Source organism: Trichomycterus rosablanca, chromosome 27 (genome assembly GCF_030014385.1).
Source record: "Trichomycterus rosablanca isolate fTriRos1 chromosome 27, fTriRos1.hap1, whole genome shotgun sequence".
In the NCBI taxonomy this organism is placed as follows: Eukaryota; Metazoa; Chordata; class Actinopteri; order Siluriformes; family Trichomycteridae; genus Trichomycterus; species Trichomycterus rosablanca.
In genome coordinates, this window is record NC_086014.1 from 3,689,218 (window position 1) to 3,704,160 (window position 14,943).

The 14,943-nt window shown below is 37.1% G+C and overlaps 1 protein-coding gene across 2 annotated transcripts; it reads left to right on the forward strand.

Moving 5' to 3' along the window:
- Window positions 1–4,133: 4,133 nt before the first annotated feature.
- spi1b (Spi-1 proto-oncogene b) lies at window positions 4,134–14,405 on the forward strand. Of its 2 annotated transcripts, XM_062989549.1 has the most exons (6): window positions 4,134–4,407; window positions 5,539–5,613; window positions 5,722–5,806; window positions 8,926–9,119; window positions 12,187–12,355; window positions 13,927–14,405. In XM_062989549.1, the coding sequence occupies exons 1-6, from the start codon at window positions 4,366–4,368 to the stop codon at window positions 14,238–14,240; spliced, it is 879 nt and encodes a 292-aa protein (XP_062845619.1). In that variant the 5' UTR covers window positions 4,134–4,365; the 3' UTR covers window positions 14,241–14,405. The 2 variants fall into 2 exon arrangements, with proteins under 2 accessions (XP_062845619.1, XP_062845620.1); XM_062989550.1 differs by lacking the exon at window positions 5,539–5,613 and having other exon boundaries at window positions 4,135–4,407.
- The last annotated feature ends 538 nt before the right edge of the window (window positions 14,406–14,943 follow it).

Sequence of the window (14,943 nt, forward strand, 5' to 3'; positions counted from 1 at the left end):
AAGTGAATCTGAAAGAGTAGGCCACTTCTGCTTTTCTCGCCGATACACCGAGTAGGCTATTTTATTTCTGTGGACTGCGTGTGAGTCTGCTGTTTTATACCAACAAGTCACACACAAAGCAAACATTCACAACAATGCCTTTTTAGAGCTACACAATCACATGTGCAGATTTAAAACGGGATAAATCAAACGACTGTCCTGTTTTGTTAGTGCATTTACATTTATCCAAAGCGACTTACAGTTTTTGACAGTATACAATTTAAGCAATTGAGGGTTAAGGGCCTTACTCAAGGGCCCAACAGTGGTAACCTAGCATAGGTGGGGCTTAAATCGGCAACCTTCTGATTACTAGTCCAGTACCTTAACCACTAGGCTACAACTGCCCTGTTGTATAGTGCAGGAATGTAATATAGTTCTCTCCTGACTGATTTCAATGTCTAACTTTTATACCAAGATGAATTTTATGTGACAAATGTTAGTATGTCATTATATATTTAGAACTAGATGTGTAAAGATGTGTAAATATAAATAACTTTAGTTAGAAAAAAGCTTTTTTAAGCTGTTATTTCAAACAGAGAAGTGAATGTTATTTCATTCTGTGCTAATACTTGGTACATACATAAAAAAGGCTGTGCTAAAATCTCCCAGTCAATGTAGCATTTACATCCATACGCCGCAAATCCAACGTAACTTAATGTAATGGAAGTGGGAGAAAAACCACACCTTAAATTCTGTCCTAACATACTCATGGGTCTGTCCGAAAACCTAGTGAGACGCCTCGCTGCCAACAGTCTACCTGTGCAGCTGCCTAAGTAGAGAGGACTCTAATAAGACATCGAACTCAGATGGCAGATTATTTGGACACACTGCTTAGACAACGATTACGGCGATTGCGTAACCCCGGTTTTCGCTTCCTAAGCTAACACAGTTAGCCTCAGGCCATTCGAACCAATGGGCTGAGGCGGCACAACCCGCTAGCATGCCAGCAAACGTCTCCCTCCGTGTACCGAAAACGGTTAAACTGTCACTGACGAGCACAAATGTACAAATAAACGACACTTGTACACATAATTACAAATTAAAAGTCAATTACATTAAAAGAATTTCTGTTGGCACTTGTGAGAAAAGTTGTGCCCACTAAATGCTGGGATTGCCTTCACCACTAAGCAAACATCAGATGCTCCCTTGTTATTTGATCAGAAAATCGCTCATATATAAGGCATTACGAATTTAGACATGCCTTCTTCTCGGGAGCGTGTAGGATGGCGTAAAATACATCACTAGGAGCACCACATGACTGCCACTGACTAGATGTGACATAGACCATTCACACTACAGCACAGGAAAGGCACTGCCATGCATGTTACGGTGGTACTGTGTTGCTGGTGTTTTATATCTGTGTATGTCTGTGCCGGTGGAATGGGAAAAAGTGATTATTGGTTTGCCTTCACACAGACTAATCCTATTAAACCCCAGCTTGATGGAGCTGGAACAATAGTCTGGCTGTTTTTAATAGTTAATATAATGATATTGTAGTGTTTGTTTCCAATATGAGGGGTGTCCATGTACTTTTGGACACAATGAATATTTTGGGTGTATCTGACACAAGGTCAAATTACAGTATAAATTAGTTAGATTACAATTGTCACAATCAGTGAAATACATTTAACGGCAGTCGTTAGAGCTTTTTGAGTCATTTGTCGTGAGTAGAGATGAACAGTTTGGAATGTGCTGTGGTCAGGATTCTACACATTTAAGCAAGACGCATGCAGCCTTCCCACGATTGCGCCATTCCTGCACTATCTAACGCCGACCGTGAAGCGAGAGCCGTACGACCTGCCTGCGAACTGACGAGCTAGGGGTTGTGTAGGAAGCATGGCGCTAAACATAGGATAATAATGCCTTGTCTAGTAAGTGCTAATAAAAAAAACTCCAGTTGTCAGTGCGCCGTGCTAACGACCCGACTAGCAAAAAATAAATCGCATCAATTACGGATCGCTGTGCCTAGATGCTTCTGGTAAAAACAAAGCCTGTTTATGTAAAACCAGTTAATTTATGCAGCCCTACTGGAACAACAGGGTGGAAATAGATTGCTGAGGTGGCTGTAACATGCACCGTGCATATTAATATACTATAAAAACAGTTAAGGTCATCAGATTATGTCTAGATTGGCACGCAGCTGTGACACAAACAGCCTGTGGTCAGAGCAGCTTGACAAAGCCAGTACAACAAGTGTTAAACAATTAAAGCTCAGCCTGAGCAGCAATAAAGCATTGTTACTATTCAGTATATATCATTCAACTACATACTTTATCCTTCAACAACACTGCTGTGAATGGCTAAGAAAGAACTTGCACATAAATGATCTTTATAAATGAGGCGATGGATATAAAAAAACTGCACATTATTCACAGACAACAACCACAACCTGTCTAAAAGAGAAGGAAAGGAGAACAATCATCAACAATTCTTTTTGAAAAGCAAACCAACAGTATGCTTTCATATTTACAGTGCCTATAGCCATCATACCTGAGTGAAATCCTCCCCCTTTTGTCACATTATATTATACAAATAAATTTGACCGACATCTATCGTAAGTTTAAACAAATACATTTACATTTTCAGCATTTAGCAGACACCTTTATCCAAAGCGACTTACAGTATTGTGACAGTATACAATCTAAGCTATTGAGGGTTAAGGACCTTATCAGTGACATGTCCATTGCACCAGTTTGAGATATGCTTTGTTACATGCTGGAAATAAACGATCTAGAATGGTTAATTATGGTCAAATGAATGTAGATACACAAGGTAGGCTGAGGAATTCAAACGATGTTTGATTGTTGTAAGAAGGCCCAAAATGTGCAAACACTATGGCCAGCAGCCTGAGGTGTTGACCCGACGTAGGTTGGGTCCATTGATTCATGCTGTTTACTCCAAAACAAAGAATCTTTGCTTCTGCTCTTTCTTTGTCCAAGAGATCACTAAGCCAGATCACATTAAGCTGACTTGACTGTGGACATTTATGTTTTAGAAGCTATTAATTTATAACAGACGTTTATTTTGTGGCTTATGGCACCATGACCGTCGTTCTGATGAAGTCGACACAAGGATGTGTTCACACAAGGATGTGTTATCAAAGCTCCCCGCTTGTCCCTGCACTAAGAGATTATTACTCTCATAAGATACTGTATCACCGACCACCTTATCAACGAGATAAATCATCTAATGTCTGCAACCTGAAGAGGCTTTTAAGTCAGAATTGAGCTCATCACATAATAAAATGTTTTACATTTCTGCACTCTGAATAATATAGATTACTTAAATTGAATTTTTATAACTCACAGATCCATTGGTGGGCCAAAAATCAACCAACCAATCAACAAATATTTTCTACATATGAACATGTATTTAGAAATAAAGGATTACATGTAGATGCTATATTTTGATGCTAAGATTTTACTTTCTTTTGTTTAATTCTGCACAGTATAAAAGGAGCTCTGACAGTTTCTAATGTAAAAAGCAGTTTGGCGTATACACTTACCTACTTTTGCTCACTTAAATCATCCCAAAATCTACAGCTACACTGAAAGTGATCTTTGTCAGACATTGTAGATACATTCCAAGATCTTCAACTGGTTTCATGCAATTCTGCTGTTTTGCATTTGCTTCCCCGTGTCCTGTCTGATTTAAAAGCCTCAGGATTTTAATATGGAATTTTAGGTGTAAAAAAAAATTCTCCCATTCTCTTTTACTTTTCTTGGTCGCCTACATGGACAAAACCTTCATGAACATTTGATTTTAACTTTTTAATGCAAAACCTGATCTTAACATAGATGTTATGAACACAATACACATTCGAGGTCATATTCAGAGATCAGTCGTAAAGTGGCACCAATTATTCCTTCATCCTACGTTAGGTTAGTGAAACGGCAGGCAGGATGGAGGTGGACAGCACCGACCGTCTCGCCTCTGATTGGCTATTGGGGGAGGTGACACTTTGTGTCTGTTCTAACTGAGTAGTTATAATCCCCACCTGACATCACCCTGAAATCAGGAACCAGCAGCGCACACACTCACGCTCGCACATACCCAAAAATAAAGAAGTATCAAACAGAAAGCTTTGTCATTTTGCCACATACGCTCACAAATGCTCGTAGACTAACTCCTTACTGGTAGTGTATTAGTAGCCGGTGCGTCTTTAGGGGCCTGGGGTGCTGTGTGGCCCTAGGTGTGCGTGTGAGGGCTTTGGTATCATTTGGTAAGAGGAAATTTAGAGTTGTGCAATGGCTCAGGGACAGTTTTGAAAGCCATTGAGAAAGCATTAGCGCAAAGAGCTAGAGGGTGTGAAGCCGAGAAGACTCCATGTTGTCTTCGTACAGAATGGAGGGGTACATCATCCCACCTGTAAGTATTCCCATTCTTTTGTGTACGTGCGTCTTAAATTCAATGTTATTTTAACTGCACATAAGAGTGAAACAATGGTATTTCACCAACTGGTATTCCAAAAACATGGAAATAGCCAGTGTGTTCTCATACTTATTTATTACTGCTAATAGAGACATCACTTGTTATTATACCTGTAGACCATTTAAATAAATATTGGTACTTTTTTAACTTTAGTGAATGGATCAATGATTCTTGTAAATTTTATTATATACATTTTTTAAACCAGATAATCAACTTTATCAGCCCTTAGTGGCCTACCTGCACGTTAATAAAAATACTATGTCATGTGACATTGGTCAAGTATGTGAATGAATAGAATGTTTGAACCCTATTTTGCTACATCAATGGTTTTGTACCTGAAATAATAATTCTCTTTATTTAGTATCATCATTTTAATAGTTTATCTTACTGCACAGTCAGAATGCAAAACTACCTCAAATAAATCTTATTCTGACGCACTGAATGTGTTTACATGCAGAAGCTTTTGTAAATGATTGTGATGCGTAAGATATATTAAAGCCAATTAATGGGACCAGCAGGAGGTGGAGGAAATTATGTCAAGACATAACTATATTATTAATATTAGTTAATATTAGGGCCATAATAGGAATGAGGGCTAATTTTTATTTTAGTAAAAACTTTAATACTTCTTGGAACACAAATCCTGAACTGTTTGTGGTGCGATGTTGGAGCATTCTTCTTAAAAAGTCTGTAATCCAGAACTTCCAATAAAAGTTCAGTCATGGTTAAATCTGATTATTAAATAAAAAAGCTACTCTTAATGATTTTTAAGTAATTATAGGGGCATTACCATCCTGGAATATGGGTGTTTGCACCATAGGGTGCATCCAATGTTTTTATAAGACTATATCATTATGGATCCTTCACTTGACTTTAAAAATTGTATCTGACATTGTGGAAGGATTTTTGTCGACCCCCTGTAGATATGCATTCACATAAATTGCACGTTTTAATTAAGAAGTGGTTTCTAAACTGTTGAAAAGAACCTACATAAAAGTAGCATTCGATTCAATTGCTCCCAAGCTTTTATCTCTCGAGTTACTGAAATATAATTTTTATTTGTAATAGAAAAAAACCTGGACTGGCTGGATGTCACAGACAACAACTGAATTTAAAGATTACTGGGCTCTTGTAAATAAAGATGTGAGGCTTTTTTCATACTGTATACTGCATCTCATTCTGTCTACTTTGTACTACTTTGAGGTTGTATCTGCATTTCTCAGACACGTATGTTTAAAATTCTTCCTACAGCCAACAGAAGACATGATCTACGAACCGGACATTTACCGACCGCCGATGGAATACCAGTACATCATCGATGGAGAGGGTCAGAGTGGTGAGTTGTTTTTCAGCATTAGAGTTTGACTGCGGTAAGCTGCTGCAGATCTTATCGCTGACAATATTTACTTTAACACAAACCCCACCAAAATAGCCATGTGCTTTGGCATGCTTATATTAACACCATCAAGCTAGAATGCACTAACGGTTCAAAATCACACCCAAAGCAGCTGGGAATGGGGGTGTTAGGGGAGCTAGCGAGTGGAACCAGCAAGTGGCGCGACACACAGCAGGAAACAGATGCCTCATTTTGACAGGCAAGAAAACTACAGACGTAGAACGACAAATATCCCCAAGGGTCAACTGGCAAAAAGAAACTACTAAGCCCTGCACTTTTACTACACAGAACTAATGGTGTACATGAAAAGTTAAGGGCGCTAAAGTCTGCCTGTAATTATCGTGTTCACAATGAAAAACATGAACGTGGCTGTGTCTCATTTGTGCTTTTCTGTACAAGAGTTCTGATCACTGTGTTTATGCGAATGCACCCAGTGCAATATAAAACGAAAAGTGAAAACTGAGAAATGCTAATTTAGAATATGATGAGCAAAACAATAACATTTACTGCGTCAACAACGTGCTTGCAGTTTCCAAACCTTCCATGTTTTGCAGGTCTAATGTCTGCAATCATTAATAAAAATTTAAAAAATAATATTAAAATAATAAAATATAAAAATTATGTCTATATTTGTCATAGACATTTTTACCATTTAACCAATTATTCAACCAATGTAAGGGCATGTATTTGCAAAAATAAAAATCAAGTAGAATTATTTGTTAATACATTGACAATTTCCCCTAGCATAAATTAACTGTACTCATTCTCATGTGTTGTGTACTGGGTGAGTAATTAAGTATACGTGTGTAATGTGTTGTGTAAACTGCTGTGTGTGTGGAGACCTTAGTCACACTTGACTCACATATATGGCAGCAATGGAACCTAAGCCATTAAGGTTCCAAATATGTGGGAAATAAATAGTAAGAATTACTCAAGTTTAAAACTAACCAACGTTACCTTCTACTTAAGAGCATCATTGTACACTCCAAGCTGCAAACCCCATTTATTCCTTACATAGAATTGTACCTGATTCATGTGGAAACTTGATTGCACTGTTAATGAAAAGCTTTGGAAACTATTTTTTATGAACAAGATTCTAATTGACGTTTGAATAAACTTGACACCTGAGACCTTGGAATTACTAGTGAATAAAGAAACATCATTAAATGGTTTTGGTTGGTTCTGAGGAGCACAACCTGATGTAAGAAGCAGTATAAAGATATTGTAAAAGAGTCTAAAGAGAAATTCAATGCAGTGTGGAGCTGAAATAGTTCGTAATGATTTGCATAACTATAATAAGAATTATAATTAGTAAGAACCAACAACTTAGTTTAGCATATTTTAGATATTATAAACTTTTATTTGTTACCTTAGTTGTCTATTTGCAACCTATAGTTCGTTACATATGATGATATAGTTTAGAAAAGCAAGTATTTATTCTTTACCCACCCGCGGGTCAGGGCAGTTTATGATTGTATTGATATTTTTTGTTAACAATAATTCTTTGTGTATGACTAAAACTAAGCTCAATACAAAATTTTTAACCATAACCATAGACGCCGCAATATTGCTTAAAAACTCCATTTACAACATATTTAAATTTTTATTTCTACAACAATGCTAAAGAATATGGTTAATTTTTTGCATCTCTATGACCGTTATCAACCTAGGTCATATATAATAAGTAATTAGGTTCATATATAATAAGTAATTACGTTCATATATAATAAGGTTCATATATAATGAGTAGCTAGGTACATATATAATAAGTAATTAGGTTCATATGTAATATGTAATTGGTTCATATATACTATGTAATAAGGTTAATATATAATAAGTAATTAGGTTTATATATAATAAGTAATTAGGTTTATATATAATATGTAATTGGGTTCATTTATAATATGTAATAAGGTTAATATATAATATGTAATTAGATTCATATATAATAAGTAATTACGTTCATATATAAAATGTAATTGGGTTCATATATAATACGTAATTAGATTCATATATAAAATTGAATTGGGTTCATATATAATATGTAATAAGGTTCATATATAATAAGTAATTACGTTCATATATAATAAGTAATAAGGTTAATATATAATATGTAATTAGATTCATATATAATAAGTAATTACGTTCATATATAAAATGTAATTGGGTTCATATATAATACGTAATTAGATTCATATATAAAATGTAATTGGGTTCATATATAATAAGTAATTCCGTTCATATATAATATGTAATAAGGTTCATATATAATATGTAATTAGATTCATATATAATAAGTAATTACGTTCATATATAAAATGTAATTGGGTTCGTATATAATAAGTAATTAGGTACATATATAATATGAAATTAGGTTCATATATAATATGTAATTAGTTAAACCTATGTGGTGGCAGATATAGATCACAGAACTCTTAGGTATTTTTACAATACATGATAAATATCAGAATGTTTTGTTTTGTAAAGTTTTGCCAACAACGCACCAGTGGTACAACATTACATAAATAAATAAGTAAATAAATAAAATAAAAACAAAAATAAAGAAACCAGGATGGAGGATGTCAATATGAAGATGTTATATGATGATTTTGTAGATGATTTATTGTTTTTGACCTATGTGACATGAAGCTAGCAGAGTTAATACTACTGTTTTTAGGATCTTTGTGTTTAGTTCAGTTTAACACATGGCTAAGTTGTTGTGGAATTTTAATATAAATGTTTAGAAGTGTAGAAACTGAACTTCACTACAATTATTGAAAACAATAAAGTATAAAAAGAGCATTTAGCAGGCTTGCCACTATTTAAAAACTGCTGAAGGAAATGGTGGTGTGAACAGGAAACAGCACATGACGCATCAAGTCCTGATGGTTTTAGTAAAAAAAAAAACCATTTTATATCTTTTATTACATCTTTTAACCAAATCCGAAATAGCTGTATAGTCCGTTTTGTGTTTACTGACTGAATGTTCTGTACATGTTTAATAAAACTGTAGGAGAATTTATCAGCTTACCGTTTATTCGGCCTCCTTCCATGTTTAGATCACACGTGGGATTATAACACACATCATGTCCACCCAGGAGACTTCGAGAATCTGGCAGAGAGCCACTTCACGGAGCTACAGAGTGTAACGCAGGTTCATCCTCCCAGCATGCATCGGTTCGCTGACATAGACTCTGGCCACTTTCTTGATCCCAGTCTGTCTGGGCACCACTTGCCACTGGCCACTTCACAGGTGAGGCTTCTCAAACCACGCCCTACCTACAGAGAAGGAGCCAAAGACATACAATTCAATCGATGAGCATGAAGGTACTCTGTTTAACAGAGAGGAAGTTCAGATCTTAAAATAAATCCTGAGATACAGAGATCACTCACTTGGATTGAGGCTGATATTTTCATAAAAAGTACAACACAACAATAGCTTATAGTCAAATGACCATACTTTTGGCCATAGTGTACCTTCATATGTACAGTAAAACCCCCTACGATCCTCCTTCCCATCCTTCTACAGATGCTCAATTTTGATAAAAGTGTCTAATGAGCAGCCATGAAACAATTTTACGACACTGTACTGCAATCATTTTACCTGTAGTGTTTAAAGTGGCTCCAAACTCAAGGCTGATTTCAGCTGGAGGCTATCCGGTTAGCCCAGTCTGCTAATTGTGTGCTAACATTACTCACATGAAGTAATGCTTGACAACTATAGAATAAATTACTTATTAGTCTTTGGTACTAAACATTTCAGTATTTAAGGCCTATACTGCTAACCTCTTTCTAGCATTGTTCCAGCATTGTTTACTTTAAATTTACAGTCATCACAGGCATGCTAAGTTTGTAAAGGCTACAGCTAACAGGAATGTTTATGAATGTATATTTAGTCGTCTAATGACTAATGAGTAGTGCACTAATGCTGCGTTCTATAAATGTAGTTGTATGTGGTTTGAGACAAAGCCGAATAAATGATGTATAAATGTTTTATCTTATCAGTGTGGCTACCAAATAGCGTTTGGGTCCTGGGAAACCGGATTGTAATGTTGTAAGTTACTTTGTGGCATATTCTTTTAATGTCAGTATGGATTTTTGACAGGTTCTCTGGTTCCTTCTTACCTGCTATAATGGGGTTTTGGCTGCTCCATTTTGCTTTAGGTGTGAATGAGTGAACAGATGAGTGAGTGAGGTGTACTGCAATGGACTAGTGCCCTGACTAGGGTGTTTCAGTGTTTCCAGATGGCACTGGATCTATTCAGCATAAAGCAATTATTAAAAAATGTCATATTTTTCGACTAGACAGTAAAGAGCAAACATGTATTAAGACTAGTTTTATTTCTTTCATAGCCAGCTGAGACGACCAGTTGAGAGCCTCTTGTTTAGGTGCTGTTGTTACTAAGCTAGCTGATCTGTTCAGATGTTTTTGCTGTTACGGATGACACTAAGTACATCTGCAGCAAGACTGTTTCTCAACTCAGCCTTATCCTGGCCAGTCTTACCACTGTCACCACAGCAGCAGAGCTGCATGCTCACCAACCGCCATTACACACACTCTTCCCACTTACACACAAACACACACACACACACGGACAGCTAGAGATGCAGAAAACACAAGCATGTGCACATAAACTCGCACACTGTCACATGCATGCACACGGTGGGGGTTTCTGATGTGGCCAGAAAATTTACACAATACCTAAAGTCATTCTCACAATTCACAATATGTTTTTAGGTTTGCTAACCAAGTGTAAACGAAGCAGTTAAAACAGAGTTCCTCATACCTTACCTATGGTTCAATTATATGGTAAAAATAAACATAAAGAAAAATAAAGAAATTAAGATATATTATTAAGTTATATACTGTTTTAATAAATAAAGTCTTTACCACACTCATTTCTAAAAAGTCCAAAATTATATACAGCAAAATCAATGCTTTCAACTTTGTGGCAACAGTTTGGGGAAGGACCTTTTCTGTTTCAACATGACCAGGCTCCTGTGCACAGAAAATGGGTGGTGTGAAAAACGGTGGAAGGAACCACTAACCTTAACCCCCTTAAGATTAATTAAAACAACTACTGCGAACCAGGTCTATCTATCCAACACCACTGCCTGACCTTACAAAGGCTCTGTTGAGTATTCCCACAGACACACTCAAAAATCTACTGAAAAGCCTTTCCAAGAGTGAAGGCTGTTATAGCCGCAAAGACGAATGCAATTGCATATGTACACATGTACATATTGTAGCTCCAAATGGGAAGTAGGTTAGAGAGCAACTGTGATTACAGTCTGTATGTCCGGGTCGACTCTATTTCGACTCTAGTACAGATTATCGAAAAGAATGCTTTTCCTCTTTCATATAGTCGTGGAGCCACCGGAGGAAAGAGAATGGCAGGCTGATTTATTACCCCCTGTACCACACAAGCCCACTAACACTCGACGCCACGCGGATACGAGCTGCAACACTTTATCTGAAAATACCAAATCTGTTGTTAGTCAGATCTATTAATGATGTGGTTCAGAACAGGGTAGATGCCAGGTATGTGTATTATTATATTTACTGTAAAAAAAAAATTAGCAAAAAACTTGAGAAACAATGAATATAAACCTGTAACGAAAATCTACGTATGATTATCAGTTGCTAGGATTGCTTTTTTTCCATGTATTTTCTGTGTGACCTCTACTGACCTTATTTATAACTTGAACTATAACACGCAGCGTGACCTTTTTTCTATCACGTGGAAAAGCTCCTTCCCAGGTGCCACATGAAGTGACACAAGCAGAAACTAAACGGTGTGACCGTTCTCAAGATCTGTAAGCTCAGCCTTTTCAACATCAGGCTGATTACTGCAAATTCTCACTTTTTTTTTTACATTTATTTTTGTTCTTTCGACCTTTGGCCATTTGTGATTCTCGGTCATTTAAAATAGAGGCGATAAAAGATAACCCTGTGGAAACTTAGTGGGGTCTTAGTGATATACAGATGTAAGAGAAACTTCCTCTTTTTCTAGCTCGCATGCTTGAAATATCTCAATAGACTATAGCATGGCCACCTGTCAATATAAAAAATTCTAATTTAAAACAATGTGTGGTTGAGTCAAATTCCAATCGAGTTTAGTCTGGGGGGAAAATGTTCTCAGGGACGCTCTGGATGCTTTTATGAGCAGTTTTTGTTCTTTACAAATAAACTAAATAAGGCCCTGAAGAGACGTGGAGAAACACCACAAATCTAGAACAGTCATCATTGCTACCTTTATATGAAAAGAAATAATTCAATACTTCTCATAATCTCACCTCTGCTGTTGTTGCCCCTGCAGGTGGCCTACTTGCCCAGGTCGGCTGTATGTTACCCCCACAGCCTGCAGCAATCGCCTCTACTGCGCAGTTCGGACGACGATGATCCGAGCAGCCGCAGTCCTCCGCTAGAGGTGTCAGATGAGGAATGTATGAGGGACCATATCAGCTCCACTACTGGAGGTGACCACGGTAAGAACCCGCTCTCACTTTCCTACATAACGCAGAGCGGTCAGTGAACAAGTGAAACTGCCTCTGTAAACACAGACTGTGATGCTACATCTGGTAAAGGCTTAACATAAGAGAAGTTTAAATGCAGCGCTTGATAATTACAGATTTTATTAGAGATCATTCAGAGGTAAAGCACCCACATGAGAAGAGAATCTAGAGTTTACATTTACAGCATTTAACAGAATCAGTGACCAATCGGTAGAAATTAAGTGCTCATGGAGCAATCTTTTCAACTATGGTCAGCACTTGCACTAGCAAATTTAAGGGTCAGTATTTAGCATAAACAGCAGAATTACATGTACCCAACCTGCCTTGTGTTAACAATTTAGGCTGCTTGGCACACAATGAATAAATGATTCTGTTCACTGCTCACGTTAAGGGTCGCCACAGTAAATCATCTGTCATTTCAACCGTTTGATAATTAAAACTCTGGATGCCCGTCATGATGTAACCCTTCTATTTATTCCGGCTTGGGACCTGCAGGGTGCATCGAGAGCCTTCTGGATTTGTGAGCCCATCCTGGGATTCAAACCCCTGGAACTCAGGCTCCAAGGCGTGGCTCCATTACCATCATGCCCCACAAGGTCACTTTTTTGGCACACAACGATCGTTTGAATGATTATTGTTACCAAGCATGTACAGTCCTTCCAGCATGATAAACTACTGTGTAGCCTCCTCAGTCACCAAATCTGAGTCGAGCAGAGCACCTTTGGGAAGACGTAGAACAGGAGCTGCTGAAAAAATCAATGCAATTATTACATGACGCATTCATGGCAACACGAACCAAAATCTCTAAGAACTGTTTTTAACACCATGTGGAATTAACTGGAATACTGACTGTGGTCCCACTCAGTATTAGTCTGGTGTTTTTAGAAAAGTTTCAAAATAAAATACCAGGTAGGAACCAAATGTTAGACGGGAAGTTCTGGAACTTCCCCAAAACGTCTCCACAAAGGCGAAAGCATGAACTTAATAATCAGGACAATTACACGATAATAACACAGGAACAGCATCATGATCTCAGGGATAATTCAAGTTTGTTTAGTGTCAAATGGTTTAGAAGTTGCACTGCTAGAAAGCAGACTGTGTGTGATTAGGGGGCATTCTATTACTACATTGTACCCAGTGATTCTGGGGAAACAGGACCCATTGTGACCCTGACCAGGATGAAAAATGAGAAAGTATTACTCTCATTTATTTTATTCTGTGACTAATCTCTGATTATAAGAGCAGAATATTATTAAATATAAATATAAATATGGTCCACTTAAATATAGCATGAATTCACTACTAATTAAAACCCAATTTTAAATTTAAGGTGTTAAAATATTTAAGTAATAAAATGTCGTCACTTCCTTGAATAAAAGCCAAATTTATCTGAATATTATTGGTAATATCTGCGTTCCTCTTTCTAACAAAATAACTTGCTATAAAAGGTCACATTTCTAATAACCAGCACTATTCCAGCCCTGACTGGACCAAACCTCCCCACACCAGAAAAAAAACTGAGATGCAACCTTATTTTTACTTAGGAAACAAGAAGAAGATTCGCCTGTATCAGTTCCTGCTGGACCTTCTGCGAAACGGTGACATGAAGGACAGCATCTGGTGGGTGGACAGAGAAAACGGAACTTTCCAGTTCTCCTCCAAACACAAAGAGGCTCTGGCCCACCGCTGGGGTGTTCAGAAGGGCAACCGTAAAAAGATGACCTACCAGAAAATGGCCCGAGCGCTGAGAAACTACGGCAAGACTGGAGAGGTCAAGAAGATAAAGAAGAAGCTCACGTACCAGTTCAGCCATGAGGTGCTCGGGAAGAGTCACCAGGAGAGAAAGACGTACATGTAAAGAGACAGAGAGTAAAGACTTGAAAGGATGTTTCTGTTTTTTAGCTCTTTTGGACTTTGAGCATTAGACTTTTTGGTTTATTCCCCCTTTACATTCATTTTTTTCATTTTTTTTATATTATTCACCTTTGCATTAATTAAATTAACTTTCTCTATAAGCTTTTAATCCAGAACTCTGTCATACACGATGTTTGCCATATATGAAGCGTATCTCTGTTCAGTCTGAGGATGAAGGTGTATGATAAAATAAATTAATTGTAAAGAAAAAAAAGCATTAACTCAAACAATCTGGACAAGTTAAAAAATTCAACCAACTGGCTCGAGCTGTACTGAACGAACCCTATGGTGGGTGGGGGGGGGGGTAAAATCACAATGACAAAAGCAGAAGTGAAAACAAATGACACAGATTCATGCTATACGGAAAATACGACTGTCTCGTCTGGCCAACACACACACACACACAGACTGCTTTTACCATAAAGGGTGATTTTCTTCAACCATGCCTTGATTAAAAGAAAAACCTTTAGCTATTTAAATCTGCAGTTGCAATCAAAAACATTAAACCCTGCAAGAAAATCCGGAATTATAACTCTAAACTTTTCTTCAGAGCTTGTATTTATTTTGATTTAAATGAAATCTTTATCAGCTGAATGATGCTGCATATTAACAAAGAAAATAAATAATGTAGTATTTTAGAATAGCAG